The 16,980-nt window shown below is 40.0% G+C and overlaps 3 protein-coding genes across 5 annotated transcripts in view; all 3 read right to left on the bottom strand.

The window, feature by feature from the left end:
- LOC146470953 (uncharacterized) overlaps nucleotides 1-16,980 on the bottom strand; it is a 174,279-nt gene that overhangs the window by 43,084 nt on the left and 114,215 nt on the right. The gene's annotated exons all lie outside the window — the stretch shown is intronic.
- LOC146470956 (mannan-binding lectin serine protease 2-like) overlaps nucleotides 1-16,980 on the bottom strand; it is a 94,262-nt gene that overhangs the window by 9,198 nt on the left and 68,084 nt on the right. The gene's annotated exons all lie outside the window — the stretch shown is intronic.
- Nucleotides 6,833-9,805, bottom strand: LOC146470962 (uncharacterized). The gene has a single exon (XM_085121386.1). The coding sequence runs from the start codon at nucleotides 9,771-9,773 to the stop codon at nucleotides 7,533-7,535; it is 2,241 nt and encodes a 746-aa protein (XP_084977512.1). The 5' UTR covers nucleotides 9,774-9,805; the 3' UTR covers nucleotides 6,833-7,532.

Raw genomic sequence — 16,980 nt, 5'->3', positions numbered from 1 at the left:
GTTGGGTCAAAAGGAAGTCGAAGCTGGGTCTCCGAGTATGTGTCAGACCAAGAATTGTTATCACTCTCAGAAACTCTGGAAAAAAAAAATAACGTTTGACAAACTGTACAGTGTGTTAACAAGAATCGAATATAAACATCCCAAAAATTAGACATTAAATACATTGGAGAAGCGAACTAATTGACCAGTTTAGGGTTCTAAATACAAATTAAAGCTCTTATTTCGGCAGCTGATCAAATTGTCAGGGAAAGACCCACAGCTTAAATTAAAATTTGCCAAAATTTTTGTCAACAAAAAGTGCGTGCAAATGTGCGTGACACGTTATTTTTTCCAATATTACGGATAGAATGCACCTGAAATCAAGGTTGAAAGCGCTTCTGATTTTGTAGGTCCCAAACTTCCGTTTCTTTATTCGTGTTGAGGCGATGATAACGATTTCTTAGAACTATTTTCTTTTCCCATAAGCCACCGCCTTTTTGAGGAAACGATTTTACGAAAAGTTAATAAACACACATGTTTATCTTTTGAATTTATTACGTGCAAATGATTTTTCCGTACCAAGAAAGTTTGAGATGACTTAGAATCAGAGAAAAAACTTTTTGAATAAGAGATTCTCGAAGTTGTTAGAATTTGAGTCTCGAGTAATTTGTCAACGCGTTACCGAAGTTAAGGATTTGAATTTTACCGGATTTCTCGTCCGTAACGGCCGATTTTTAGGAGTGGTCGGATCTCGAAAACTGTAAGGTGTTTGAATATAAAAATATTGCCTTTCAGCATCACTGCCCGAAAATAGAAAACAGCTTAAAAATGAAGGAAATCGGCTGACCCCCATTCATGACGTCTGCCCGGTTTTCTCAGACAACTGGTCTTAATCACTGTCGAACCAAGAATTGTTATCACTCTCACAAACTCTGGAAAGCATTAACGTTTGACAAAGCTGTACACCTGAGTGTATTAGTAAGAATCGAATATAAACATACCAAAAAATCTGATATAAAATATATTGGAGAAGCGAACTAATTGACCAGTCTAGGGTTCTAAATACAAATTGAGGCTCTCATTTCGGCAACCGACCAAATTGTCAGGCTAAGACCCACAGCTTAATTTTAATTTGCCAAAAGTTTTGTCAACAAAAAGTGCGTGACATTGGCGTGACGTGATATTTTGTCGACTCCAATTTCGGCGATTTTTTCCACGTATCTTCGTTTTACGCTGTCGTCAAGTTTAGCACAATACTCCGACAATATTGGGATCTTACTACAAAGCTCGTCAAGCGAGGGGACGCGTTCATTTTCCAAAGAATTCATCGTATAGTACACAGCGATGGCATATATGCATAATGCATCAGTCAATTCCAGCTGTGCCCATCCCCCCCCCCCCCGGGCAATAGTGGGGCATTTTCCCATACTGTCCATCCCGGGGGTCGGGCATTAGCCTTCTACCCAATTACCCCGGGACATTTGACCATCTCACTTTTTTCACCCTACAGCATTGTCGCTTTCTTGATGACAAATTCATCGGCAAATACAGTAACTTTCTTATTGAATGCGTCTAGATAGGACATAAAATGGGACGCTAGAGCTGTAGAATGACCTATTTTTGCACTAACTACGGGAAACAAGACCCAGCCAGGACTTAATTTGGTCTGAAATAGCTTAGATTTTACTGAAAGTAAGAAGAGAAACGAAGAAAATAAAACTGACATTTTTGACATGTTTGAGTCACCACCCCGGGGCATTTGAACAACTATTTTGTCCCGGCGGTGGGGCATTTGCAAGTTTATTTTCAAAAAAACCTAATTCCCGGGGGTCGGCCGGGGGGGGGGGGGGGATGGGCACTGTTGGAATTGACTGATGCATAATAAGCACATGTAAATTTTACCCGCGGTGGAACCCCAACATGGCGGATACCCAAATATAGAAAATACAGTGACGTCACGTGCAAGCCAAGAATATTACGGATAAAATACACTTGAATTTAAGGTTGAAAGCGCTTCTGATTTTGTAGGTCCCAAACTTCAGTTTCGTTATTGGTGTAAAGGGGATGAAAACGATTTCTTAGAACCGTTTTCTTTTACCATAAACCGCCGGCTTTTTGAAAAAACGATTTTACGAAAAGTTAATAAACACACGTTTATCTTTTGAGTTTTATTAAGTGCATGTCATTTTTCCCCTCTGAAGGTAATAAACGTATCCAGAAAGTTTGAGATAACTTAGAATCAGAGAAAAACGTTAACTATCCAAATAAAAGATTCTCGAAGTTGGTAGAATTTGATTAGCGAGTAATTTTTCAACGCGTTACCGCAGTTAAGCATTTAAATTTTACCGGATTTCTCGTCCGTAACGGCCGATCTTTTTTTTTTTTTTTTTTTTTTGGGGGGGGGGGGGGGGTGGATCTCGGAAACTATAAGGTGTTTGAATATAAAAATATTACCTTTCGACACCACTGACCGAAAGTAGAAGAAAGCTAAAAAATGAAGGAAATCGGCCAACCCCATCCGTGACGTCTGCCCGGTTTTTTCGGACAACGGCTCTTATCTGAGTATATTTTTTTTTTCTGGAATGAGGTTTTCCAGGGATTAGAGAGATTTAACTTCGCGTCTACGGCTAACGCCAAACGGGAAACGTCAAGCCGCTGTTTGTTCTAAAATGCATAAACTTGTGTTTCTCGAACTCACTTCTCCGTTTTTCGTGTTTGCTCGATAGCTGTCGCCGACTGGGTGAAGATAAGCTTAAACCAAAAAAAGCTTCATTGTTTCTCATGAAAGAGAAAATTTCAGTCTTGCGTTTGCCGTTTGCCGTTTGCCGTTTGTCGTAAACGCGATGTTAACAAATCGCCTGCAAGTGACCAACTCTAAAACAGTTGCCCATGTTTGTTTCCCTGATGTGGGAAATTAACTGCCACGCCCGCTAACAAAGAACTGTTCCATATGATAGAAGTGATAACTTCATCAAGGATCTATTCGCTTATTATATCGATTCTGGCTTAGAAAGGTTAATAAGGCCGCACGTCGGATGGTCGTGGAAATTAGTTTTGTGGTCATTCAAAGCGATTAATGCTTCTTTCTTTGCTAGTTTTTCAATGAGGTCGTCTAATTTGTGGGGACAGCTACTGTTAGATTTATCTTCATAGAGTTATAGCGTGGAGTTAGAGTTGCAAAATCTTGAATTCAGGATGTTGGCTTTCCAAAACCTTGAATTCAGGATGTTGGCCTTCTAAAATCTTGAATTCCGGATTTTGTTCCTCCAAAATCTTGAATTCAGGATTTTGGCAGTCGTTTACTCTAACTCTAAGTCATAACTCTACTCAGATAACTCTATTGCTAGTCAACCTCCCAATTTGTTAACATGAATTGTAACTTTTGCTTACGTGAAAGATACTTTCTAATGGATAGAAATGAGTTAACATTTAGCTTTAAACATTCCATTAAATTTCTGTAGAACACCGCCATCAATTAGAGGAAATCGATTTCTAGTCCCCTCCCTTTCTAGTGAGTAAGGGGGGAGCGGACCAGAAATCAATTTTCTTTGGTGGATTTGGCCGTGAATCACCGATCGAGCGGAAGAGTAGCGAGTTGATCCTGATTGCAGAAAATGTGTAGAAAAATTCGCAGGGGCTTGCCAGTGAGGTTCGTTCAGTGACCGAGTGGTTAAAGGCATCCGACCGGTTCAAAATCGGATTTAAATCCTGGCTGAACCACATTCTCAATAAATTCCTCAGTTGCACTGATTTCTGTTTAATGTGTAGGATACTATTGCTTATCGGGGTTATCTGTAAAAACAATGACTATTTTGATTACAGAATATGTTTGGTCTTTTCTTAATGATTTAAATTGAGGTTGCATGATATTTCTATAGACGTTCCGCGGATAATGCGAATATTTATTTTTAATCGTGATCTATATGTAGTTTCAGCAGCGTGACTATTCTGCACCTGAACTGGCAGAAAATCTTTCAATTGCTTTGGTAAGCCAATAATTTTCCATTTCATTTTTCGTTTTAAAGCATATATACTCCCAGTAGGTTGTCAACCAAACGGGGTAAAAGCTCTTGCTGACCCTGCTTAATCAGTCATGTCTTTAATGTAACTGAGAGCAGAGACACACATAACCAAGAAAGGAAAATAAAGAGAAAATAGAAAAGAAGATATAAATAATATGAGATAACAACCAAAATGGATTAGAAGACTATTTAATACAAATGGTTTTCCGATAGTTGTTTTAAGTAGAAAGTTGAGACTGTTTCAATTTTAGTTGTCAAAAAATTCCAAGCAACCTAGTTTTCAGTTTTCGGTTACAAAGATAGCACTCATCCTCAAGCAGGTTTGCTAGTTTTGAGACGCCTTATGCAAAAATTTTTATGGCCTTGCAGTAAGAACAAGCGGTTAAATTTAGAAAAATAAAATGGTATGCTAATAAATACCACTTTTTTCTTTCCAATTTATGGTATCCAAAATTGATCTCTGTTTAAACAACTTAAGTAGCATATTTCAATCATCATCATCTGCCCTTGCGTTTCTTTTAAATTTCTTACCCAAGTCACTTGTAACCACATGCGCAATGACCGCAACCAATCGGGCCTATGGAATGTATTGATATTGCTTAACGCGACAATATGCAGAACACTCTTTTTGGTCACTCCACGTTTGTGTCTTCCTTATACCGATAACCTGTGACTTGTCGCCTGCGACCTTGTCGACTGCAAGCTGTGACCCGTAACCGTTGCCCTGCTACTTATATTTGACGGTTATGCTATTCGGCCAAACAAAAACATAGCATGTTTCAGAAAGTCTTCTCTTAGCATGATAATTTCTTCTGATATTATAGCATACTGCCATATTTTAATTTTTTAGGTGATATCTCACTCATTACCCTTATTAGCCTCTTCCAGGCGTTCAGTTAGTTGGGGCGCAGCGCGAAAAAAGGCGCGCGAAAAAATAAAGAAAAAGCGCGCGAAGGGAAGCGAAAGAACGCCTGTGGACAAACTTAACAAACGGTCGTTCCGCCCACTTATATGGCTTGTGGTTTTCAGTTGTCAGCAGATGTCAATCAGACCCTAATCAGAATTCCGGGAAATATGATCCTTCAATCTTGAATTGCGAGTTGGCGCGTCTTTCCTGTTCGATTGTGCTTTTCATGTCCCTCAATTCTCCGTTTTTTTCTGCAAGCGAATTGACAGTCCATCCTCCGACGTGTTGCAGGTTTTGCCAGAAAATTGTAAAGTGCCAGGGAACAAAAATTCCCGGAGTATCTATTTTTAATGTTGTTTTTAATAAGGTTTCGGGAGCAGAGAGCTTTAATAGTGTTGGCCGACCTTGCCAGTTCGTTGGGGCATGAACTGAAAAGAGACCCAAGTTTCTCGAATGTAAGTTGTTTGACCTGTGTAAGAATACTGGCTAGAACGCATGTCAGTATTGTGAAACTATTCTCGGGGATTGTGGAAAGAGAATCGCTGAAAGCGGTAAAACGACAGACGAACGCTAGATCGCCGACTGGAGATATACTCCTTCCGCGAAGCGTGCTAACACGCACTCAAGAGATCTACAGGAATCGACCAGCAAATCCTTGGCGGACAGACAAGTGGTGATGACCAAAGTACGTTGGGAGTATCGCCTATTTATATTTGTGGCCAAATCGATTCTGCCATGAATATCGACGGAGAACAAACAGTCATTAAAGTGTTAAAAGGCAATGTCCCTAAAAGCGTTCCACTCGATTTCAGACTCGAAAATACTTTTGCCTCATATTTATATCATCAATACCACTATCCATCCTTATGACGAAAATGCAGTTAGAATGAGGAAATAGTTTATTTTACTGCCATTATCAGCATTTCATCTCTGAACGACCGTTACCGGCTAAAATATGCAAATTTTAGACGCTGTTATTCAGGTTTTTCAAGGATCGTTAAAAGCTACTGCGGGCCGTTAAAACCTAGACCATTTGTACTCATTTGGAAGTATATTGCTTCTTCTTACTGTTCCATTACGATTTAGCCGTATTTCTCTGTAATCAGCAAAAACAGGTTATCGTTATTCTAGTAATTCAATTAAGTAAGCAAACTGCACCAAAATATGCCTCAGAAATTTCACAAAATTCTTAAAAGTGGCACCTAACCTAGACTTAAAAACATGTTTTAGTTAAAGATAAAGAGGTATTCTATCAATTTATGCAATAAAACTTGTGACACAACGCGATTCAGACTTGAAGGTTTCGACTCAAATTTACATATTGATGCAGAATTCGCGTTGCGTGACACCGGCTAATTTCTCCAAATACTTGCCGCTCGGAAGTAAAATATGTTTTTTTAAACGAAAAAAATTATTTTTCTTCGTCTTCTTCCTTTTTCAATAAATAGATCTTTAGAAATATAATTATTCCTAAAAGTTCAGCAGCCAAACCTTAATTTTTATTTACTAAATCGTTTTAACGCTTTCATTGGAAGCATCGTCACAGGCGAGACTTTAGAAAGGTCATCGCATTTGCTTGTTGTAATATTTTGTTATAATTATTGATATTATTAAGCTTAAAAATAATAAAAAATGCCATTAGGCAACTTTTTTGTACTTTATTTACAGGAAAACCGAATGGAAGTGTAGACCATTAAGTTTACTTTGCCACTAACCTTTGTTAGTCTCGCCCTTCCAAACGTGCTTTGTTCGACATACAACAGTTGCGTTTTTAGGGAACATTTTTTTTACCGGTAAAATTAAGTATTTACATTTTACAGCGGGCAAGTCCTTCACGAATTGACCTTTACGCTGTATGGGACGAAAGTACACGGTAGTCCTTAAAGATAAGTTGTGAAAAGAGGATTGGACTCCAAAAGCCGAGGAATCGAAAACCAGAATAGGGTGTCTATTCACGTCTAGTCCACATTTTAATTACATGTTTATGAATTCCCATCACGACTAAACTGATTGCTATTTTTGCTTGAAAACGGTGAAATGTGTACAGTCAATGTCTAGATACCTTAACTTAAGTAACTTTAGTAATAGTAGGTCATATAGTACATTATTAAGGCGTGATGAATCAACCAACCACTAATCGCAAATATACTAGGCCGTGCTACACGTTGTCAGTAGCTTATGTTCGATATATGCAAATTCTAGCATCAGTCATAATGGTCATATTTCAGTCTGTATTTGGTTTGTTATTCTATGTGCTTTCTCTTCTGGGAATTCCGAGACAGACTGGACAGTTGAAGATCGAGCCTTGAATTCTAGTTGGAATTTTGATTTCTCGAACTTTGGTTATTCCTTGATGGAGAGTGAGTTAAGTGAGCGCTACAGTGTTCGATTGGCGGGTTTATAAGAAAACAATTAGATTATTTCAATATTTTATCGAATTAAGCGTCTCCGTTTCGTGTCATCGGGTAAAAGTCACATAACAAATACGAAAAAACTCAACATGCCAAAGAATTTTCGGGAAAAAAAAATTAACTAAGACTTGCACAATAAAAGCTTAATTGATTCAGTTACAAGAAGAAATATTGTTGTCCCTTTTGTCTGAAAAAAGGGACAGTAGACTCTATTCAGCAGTTGCATTCTTGGATAACCTCCGTTAACAACCTAATAAGGTCTGCCTTTCTATCTTTTGCTCGGAAAGGTACTTCAAAGTGCCGAAGAATAGTCTTGAGCATTGCAACATTGAAGGCCTGTAGCTTTCCTTCCTTGTGATAGACGCAAAGATCATATGTGTCATATACTATCGGATGCTCTAGTCCAATTCTGCTTTGAATGTCGTCAAGCAAATTGTTGCGATCAGAGTCTCCAATGAGGGCGTCGATGTCGTCATTCTCATCTGCTGTAATATCAAATGTCTGTTCTTTTGATGTAGCTTCTTGACCGCGAGTTCTCTGCCGTGAAGCGAGGCGTGAAAAAAACCCCATTATTTGAGTCTTGGTGAGCCACTCCTCTCTTCGAAACAATCTTTCATTCCGTTCATTTCTGGCGTTGCGCATTTGACGTTCGATCTCTTCTGGATTGGCTTTTTTGCCCGTTCTTTCTCCCATTTCAAACCTTGTTGTAAGGTACCGTCTCACGTTCTCAGAAAAACGAACTCCGCCAGTTCTACCTTTGTTAAGAGCCCATCCGATACTTAGACGAAAATTTGTGCTGTTAACAGTCAGACCAGTGGAGGATTTGTTGCTTGTTAACTTCTGGTTCTCAATGGAAGAAAATTTTTCAGCCCAGTTTTTCCGTACTTTATCATAAAGACTTTCCGACTTCCTGTTATCATGTATTCCTACGTCTGTATGCAACTCAAGTTCGGAGAAAGAGTCAAAAGTGCAGTTACAGCCTTCTTCAGGGCACACAAACATTGATGGCTGATCATCAATTTCGACGTTGTCTTTCCTTGCTTGACACTTTCTTGGGCGATGAAGGTCTCTTATTTCTGTGTTGGTGAAGAATCCTTTTCCCTCCATTAATGATATATTTGTGCAGCCCTGGTGCCGTATGTACAAAGATTGCCAAGGGATAAGCTTGCCGATCCCAACAGCGTAAGCTTTCCACACTCTTATCCCACTCTCTTCGTATCTAAAGTTGTGCAACTCACTAAATTGTTTTATCTTCTGAACCTCAAGAATTTTGGATGACTCATCCAAAATGGCTACAGCCGCTGTCGTTCCTTTGACAGGCCGTTCCTTAAGGGCCTCGTGCATTGCTCCTACGTTCATGATGTCATGGCCTTCCGCGCAATACTTTCTTATGGCTGCTTTCATGGGACAAAGCACCCTGTCACAAACATCCTTTCCTTGCTGGGGTTCTGAGAAATCATAACGTGCAACTGTAATTCCCACTCGATCTCCAATATCTTTGACTGCTGCTATTAGGTGATTGCAATGGTAGCAGCCAGCCTCGTCAGAACGTAGAAATGCGTGCTTAACATTTGGAAAATTTATTTTGATGTTTTGAAAAAGGTTTTCTAAAATAGATACCACCGCATACCAATCTTGACAACACGAATCTAATAAATGGGCATACGACAGGACCTTAGCTTTCTGCGTTTCTTGGTCTTTTGAGATCACACTGCTTATATGCCAGCTAAGGCCTCTTTTAGCAAACCATTCACTTTGTTTTTCTCTGTATTTCATTTGAAGAAATTTCATGGCCCAGTCAATAACAACAAGGACTGACTGACTGTCAAGACTTTGGAGGGCTTCTTGTTTAGCAGATTCTTGGTTGACAGAGCGTAAGGCATGAGATTTCCAAAGAAAAATGCAATTCTTAGATCTTTCAAAATCGTAAAGAAGATCATGCTTTTGTTCTTGGCTGTAAAGATGGCTGGAGTGTTTCTTTATACCTTCTTCCATCTCGTCTAACGTTGCCTTCAATTGTTCGCATTGTTCACACACCATATTGTGTGAGTGTGAGCACTGATGGTTGAAGCATGGATCAACTGGATCGCTTAACGCAAATTTTCTGCAGTGGTCGGCGCACTCACTCTCCTCTGCTGAACAGTTCACTTTAAACTCCGTCTTCAGGTATCTTTTCCCATCGTTCAATTTCTTTGCCAGTTCCGTAACTCTTCTTTTGTCGGCACCAGCCTGATTCAGCTCTTCTAGAATACTCAACAGCCGCTCAAAAGATGCGACCCCTTCTGCTGCAATGTTGTCCAGACCACTGAGAGACTTCTGCTGTGAAGCCTCTCTCACTTCAAGAATGCGACAAAGGGTTGAGCGGCTAGCCGGTTCAAATGATTCTTCTTCGCAATGTTGAAGGTACTGCATAATCATGGTCGATCTAGTCACGGTCCGGATTACGTTGGGCATTGTTCTTTTGCCTCCCCCATCTAATGTCAGTGTTCGCGTTCCAAAGGCCACGTCTTGGTAGAAATAAGGACGGTTTACAAAATCTATAAAGTGGTCGACTTTGTTTGTGTCCAGACGTACTCGATGGCTGAGTACTTTCGGGACATTTGACCCCGGCCCTCGTTTTCTTGCATGCAATCTTGCCCTTTTTATTTGTCTCAAACTTATCTTTTCATAAGGCTCGTGGAATTTCTGTAACAGCTTCATGGTATACCGATAAGCATAGATGCTGAGTATTTGAATCTTTACATTTTTTGTCATAGCATCTCGATATGCCGACATCAAGGCAATAAGATCCTCTGTTGGTTCATCAAGATCGTTCGCGGTAGGCTGGTGTATCGCTTGAAAAAGTTTTTCGCCGTCTTTCGGAGCTATAACACTGCAGATTACTTCACATGCTTTTGTTGCTTTCTCTATGCAACTTTTTCTTTCATCCGGTATTGCTTCCTCCCATGTCGTGGACAGTTGCAATGTTAGTGGCGTGAGGTCTTCCCTTTTTGAATGTCTAGCTATTTTCGCCATTCCCTCGTTAAAATCAGCAACGACGTCATCGGATACTTCAGGAATTTCGTCTGTATGAATGTCTTCCTGCGAACTACCACTACCAACCCCACTCCAACATCCAGGCGTCCAGTTAGCGCCAGCAAGCCTGTCCGTTTGTGGGGTCTCAGGCGCGAAAGTTTCATTTAGCAGCCTGGTAAAATAAAAGGCGTCTTTAAAATTTGTTTTGTTAACATTGTTAACACTGCACTACAGTTCGCCAAGAGTTGGAAACAAAACATTTGGCACTTTTGGAAATGACATCTTAAGTAAACCGACATATGTTATGGACGCAATATTGCGTCACCCTTGATGAAGTGCTGCCTCTATTTAAAACCCCACCCCACCCCCCGCCCCCAGTGAAAGCAAGAAAACACAACCCGAACATGACACTCTACCTGAAACAGTGTGGGAAACTTATTTTTGTGCCTAGCACTGTTTTGCAGTTCGGAACGGCGAAAGTTAGCAAGCCCATTTTTTTTCCGCCAAAAGTAACCACTTTTTTTTTTTATAAATCTTTAAGGATTTTCAAGTAAATGCCGCCCTCAAAATAATCGCATTCCGCAAATGAGCGCAGCAGTTGAGTCGCAAAATCGGAATGATATATCCCGCAGTGCGTAATTTAGTAAACCCGGTGTGTACCTTTTGTCCTGAACGGGCCAAATGCGGATCTTTCAGAAAAGTGTTTAGATATCCCAAGACCTTTAAGGGGTTTGTTCAGAGGTCAATTTTTTACATCATCAACACGGAGAATGGAGGCGTCCACAAGGAGAGGTAGATAGCCACCAAAAACGATCGTTTACCTGTTTCTTAAGCCGTAAGCTGCAGCACTGTGATGCGGATCGCATTCTTCTTCCTTATCAGGATCTAACTTGAGCCATTTCCTACTTTTGTCCATCACTTCCTTATGTTTGCTTCTACACTTCCCACATATTGCTGAACAGAAAAGATTGAGTGAACTACTGAGTTCATCATGGTCTTGCAATTTTTATGGCAACAGTAACAATTACAGTACTTGGTCATCATCGTCGTCGTCATTATCATTATCATCCAAAATTTTTCCCTTTTCCCGTTGTCTTCTCAAAGAAGAAAACACTCATCTTGTTAAAGAATTAAGTAATTAAATTACCGTAAAATTCCGAAAATAAGCCCCTCCGTGTATAATTAAGCCCCGCCAAATATAAGCCCCCCGGGGCTTGTACTTGGAAAATTGCCCTTAAATACAAAGTAAAAGAAAGCAAAAACGGTAAATGTACTCCTATGGCTAGCCCAATCGATTTTGACACCCAAATTTTCCTCCGTATATAAGCCTCTCCAAAAAAAAGCCCCTCAAAAACGGTCTTTGAAAAATATAAGCCCCGGGGCTTATTTTCGGAATTTTACGGTATTGCTGGTTGGCACGTGACGTCACGGCGGCCATGTTGGTGGTCAAGAACAAAAGCATTTCTCTCCTCTGAAAACTAAAATCTATTTTCATGTAAATTCTTCGAGGAAATATTCTTTTGTTTTGACCCCCACCATGGCCGCCTCGTCACGTGGTATTTTTAATTCTTACGTGATCCTATTCCCACGGTGACTTTGAAAACCGACTGTATGTTCTTCGCAGTCTCCAAACCAATTACATGCCTTTCGTTACAATGTTTTTTTCTTGGTCCACTGTGCGATGGATACTGGCAAGAACGAGGTGGCCGCCAAAATTTTCCGAGTTTATGCCGATGTTGTGGGCAAATTACCATCTGTTGTATTTGATCTTTCGTAAGGTCAAAATGACCGGCCCTTGACAGTATTAGTTCCGCTTCACTGAGTCCAGACTTTGATAGATGACAGGTTTCAAGCTGAGTCGTAATTGTGTCCTGACATTCATCTACTTTAACCATTTGAGACAAATTGCGCGAACTTCCACACGCTATTTTCTTAATTTGCCTAAAGCTGCACGATTCGAAATTCATGTTGAAGTTGTGGTATCAGCGCTGTAGTATTTGCGCGTGCCAACTTCGCTGCCAAGTGGAGTAGCGTTGGATCCCGGACTGTGGACCAAGGAGCGTGTGCAATATAGCTGACCACTCTCAATAGAAGAAACAGACAGTGACAGGACGAAACCATCTTATTGAAATTTCACTAGAAAAGGTCTTTAAATTAGATAAAGATGCGTGCTCCTGTTAAGTGATAATTAAATAAAGCAAAACTATTTATTCGCGGTCCGCATTCCAGTTCTTGTAGTCCTTGTCCAAAAGTTTCTGACCTATTTGCGCATACTTATAACGCTGTGGGAGATTTACTTTTTTAACATCTAACATTCATTTTTAAAATGTGCTGGAGATAAAGTCGTATCAAATACTGGGTAATGCAGCTGCTTCACACTGGACCACATTATAAAGTAAAAGAGATTTGCTTCTGAAAAGAAATTTGAAATCTGCATCTTGACAATTTAAAGAACACTGCACTTTAACACAAATGTTGGGATTTATCAAGCTTAAAACTGCATCTTACGTACACCTGTGGAATTTTGGAACAACAGGTATCATTGAAGAAGGAAAACTAGAGAGATAAAGTTTTTGGTTGGAAAATAGAAGACGTGGCAAATATTTGAATAACTGGACGAGAAATTTTTCTGTCAAAGCAGCCTGTGTCACGCAATGAAAATTCAGCATCAATATGCAAATTTGAATCGAAAACTTTAATCCTGAACCGCGTTGTGCCACAAGTTTTATTGCATAAATTGATAGAATACCTCTTTATTTTTAACTAAAACATGTTTTTAAGTCTAGGTTAGGTGCCACTTTTAAGAATTTTGTGAAATTTCTGAGGCATATTTTGGTGCAGTTTGCTTGCTTAATTGAATTACTAGAATAACGATAACCTGCTTTTGCTGATTACAGAGAAATACGGCCAAATCGTATTGGAGCAGTAAGAAGAAGCAATATACTTCCAAATGAGTACAAATGGTCTAGGTTTTAACAGCCCGCAGTAGCTTTTAACGATTCTTGAAAAACCTGAATAACAGCGTCTAAAATTTGCATATTTTAGCCGGTAACGGTCGTTCAGAGATGAAATGCTGATAATGGCAGTAAAATAAACTATTTCCTCATTCTAACTGCATTTTCGTTATAAGGATGGATAGTGGTATTGATGATATAAATATGAGGCAAAAGTATTTTCGAGTCTGAAATCGAGTGGAACGCTTTTAGGGACATTGCCTTTTAAGCTCCTTCGTTGTTTATGTCGTGATGTTCAATCGTCTTATGCGCCAGTGATTTTTCACTTTCGTGTTGTTTGGTGAATCAACGCTCGTGGACCAAAATTTATTACGTTTCTGGCTAGGAAACAGGATTTATCCTGACGAACGTCTGATATTTGTTCGCGGTTGCAACTCCAGACGTAAACTGATCTCCTTTATCCTTATAATGATCAGAACTGAACGAGACGAACGTTTAATGGGCTTATCTCGGCTCAATTAATTTAATGGTTTTTTCCCCAAATCCCTAGAAAAGTAGCTTTTTGCGAAAAATTATTCGCGAAAATAAAGGAACAGAATTCTCGAAGGCGCTCCACATGCGGAAAATTTTTAAGAATGTTGTTTATCGCAGATTTGACACTCGCCGCCATATCGAATTTCTCATCTGTGTCAGCAACGTTGTAGCGTTGACAAAATCTGTCAAAATTGACCAATCAGAGGGTATACCAGATCCTGGAACGACCGTTTGTTAAGTTTGTCCACAGGCGTTCTTTCGCTTCCCTTCGCGCGCTTTTTCTTTATTTTTTCGCGCGCCTTTTTTCGCGCTGCGCCCCAACTAACTGAACGCCTGGAAGAGGCTATACCCTTATAAGGTATATTACTCAATATGATCGCGAAGAAAACGAACCGAACGGTTAAATTCCAGTTCAAACTTTGGCATTCATAAGCTGATCATGTAATGAATTCTTGAAGAAAGTGTGAATAGTTGACAATTCAACACTCTCCTCCTGCCAAATAGAACCGAGGAGAATTTCTGAAGAATTTGGCTAATAATAAATGCGAATTTTACAAAGAGTTTACTGCTGGATGCATGGAAGGAGTTGCAACAAATGCGTATATACTTTTTTAACGACTAGACAGTTTAAAAGTTCAGTTTCTCAAAATCTACTTTATGTATCACGTTCGAATTTTCAGGGAATTGTAAGATTGCAGTGTCATTGCAATGGGGGGTAAAACTTTTGTTTGAAAGGTTTTTTTATTGGGGGGGGAAGGGGCGGGGTAAAATTTTCATACACTCGATTTTTTAGAAAACCACCGCCTTCTCCCCTCCCCCCCCCCCCCCCCCAGGACGTAATAAACAATCAGTCCCTAAGGCCGGTTCACATGATACCAGGTGTATCCCCGCGTAAATCGTACGTGTATTTTGACAGCCAATATATTTCAACTTTGATTGATATTAGGGCGGTTTGTACGAAAGAGTCCGCTCGATTAGACAAGAAAGCTGGTGCTCTGCAACATATTTCCTGAATCAGGAATCGTTTGGCTCCAACTCGTGTGTCAAAATACAGAGAATATTCGTCTTCCGATACTGTCCGGCCTCAAAATTCGCCGACAGGACAAGAAGTCCATCTCTAGTATTTATACCTGCAAATAAACTACCATACAGGTTCATCGGGTTGGATTATCCATCTCTGCTGTAAATTCACCAATTCTGACTTTAGCACACATTAACTCATTCACTTATTATATTACGCATTGACATTTGTGTTTTTAATCATGTTATGTGTCTGTAGCCTTCAAGAGACTTATTTTGAGTTCATTGGGTTCAATGGTCGAGTGTTCCAAATATTAAGTACGGTGCCTACTTTTGTTACACGCATACGTTCTGCGCATCTTGAGCTACTCGGGTTTCCTATGGGTGACACATAACGAAACAAAATGTTGTTTAGACTGTGTTGCGCACTTGGTGGATAAAAATAGTGGTAAGTTGTATTCTAGCGCAAAATATAAAACAAAATTCCAGACGTTTCGAGGCTGCTGCCTCTTCATCAGTGGTATGTTGCAACTGAATAAAACGCGCACGTCATCGGAAACAAATTTAAATTAAAATGAATTTAAATTGACGGCGTGATGTAACTTGCGCGCGCCGATTTGAGAGTGTTAAACAAAGTTAAAGTCAGTATTGAGGCCAAATGGATGCAAAGTCCGGTGTTTAAATATGAGTTTGGCCTCAAAACGGCGTCTGTCCAAGGTGCTTTGGAAGCCTGAACGGATTGCGGAAACAAGCATGTCCTCAGTTAAGTGCTAAATGTAAAATGGCGTGCAACTGGGAGGTCCGTGTTAGCAGTTCTAGTTGAACGTAGATGTTCACGAAATCTGTCTCCCAGACGTCTACAGGTCTCGCCAATGTATAGTTTGTTACAAGCCCGGTATTTGATGACATAGACTACGTTGTTGCTGGAACACGTGAATTTGTCGCTAATGGTTATACGTCCCCCAGGACTGTCTACAAATGCTGAGACGTTCGTATGAGTGCAAGTATTACACCGGGATCGGCCACATGAAAATGTTCCACGGTCATCATCGACAACGGTCGTGTCATGAAGGGTACTCCTAACCAGGGAGTCACGCAGATTGCTATCGCGACGATAGGCAGATAAAATGTGCAAAGTTTGAAAAATGGCTGTGGTGTCCGGGTAACTTCGTAATAAATGGAGGTTGCGTGTAAGGATGCTTTTGACCAGTGTGTTGGTAGGATGGTATGTCAACACCAGAGGGATGGTAGGTTGGTCAACGACTACATCCACAGGCTCAGAAATAATCATGGGGTGTGACTGCCACGCGATTTCGAGCTTGTTGAATAATTTGTTGTGGATAGCCACGATTAATAAAAAAAAACCCAGTCATTTGCTTACTCTTACTACCAAAATCCCTCTCGTCACTGCAGATGCGTACAGTCAATTTCTCCGCTTACGACGCAACTTAGCAAGTGCTCTTGCCATTTAAAAAGAAAATTGGGGGTAAACATGCATTTTTCAGAGGTAACAAAGCATCAATTTGAAAAACAAAAAACGCCATACATTAACGAAATCGCAACTTTACTACTCCGTAAAGCTATCGTAATGCTGTGCTTTAAGTAACTTTACGTGTCTTTCCAAAAATGTAAAGTTCAACTTTACGCAAGTTTACGGCTTGATAAAAGCATACTCCTTTACGGAACATTTACGTATTCTGTAAAGCTGAAGTAAAGATAAGATTTACACAGACTTACGCTTATTTACGTATCGTAAATCTGCCCTTTACGAGGCTTTACATTGAGCCGTTTGCCTCGGTAAAGGTTACATTTTACGGAAGTTTACTGTTCCGTAAAGCAGCTGTAAGGACGTTATTTACGCTCCTTTATGCGTAATTAACAGACTGGTAAAGGTGGCCTTTTTGTAGCTTTACGTAACACCATAAATGCATTTTAAAGCTGAGACTTGACCAGTGTTTACTGTTCTAGAGAAGTTTATCTTCTTTCTCGGACTGTCACAGTGGTATCAGCTAGGGCATTTTAGTTGAAACGGCATGGCATGACTGTTGTCAGTGGTTTAACTTCAAGAAGTTACACTCCTCTGGCAAGGGTGCAAGGAAAGGGCAAGTTGATCCTACTCCCAAACCATCAGTAAAAGG

The sequence above is a fragment of the Pavona decussata genome, unplaced genomic scaffold, assembly GCF_977016875.1.
Source record: "Pavona decussata unplaced genomic scaffold, jaPavDecu1.1 SCAFFOLD_108, whole genome shotgun sequence".
In the NCBI taxonomy this organism is placed as follows: Eukaryota; Metazoa; Cnidaria; class Anthozoa; order Scleractinia; family Agariciidae; genus Pavona; species Pavona decussata.
This window is presented reverse-complemented; position numbering and strand designations above follow the sequence as displayed.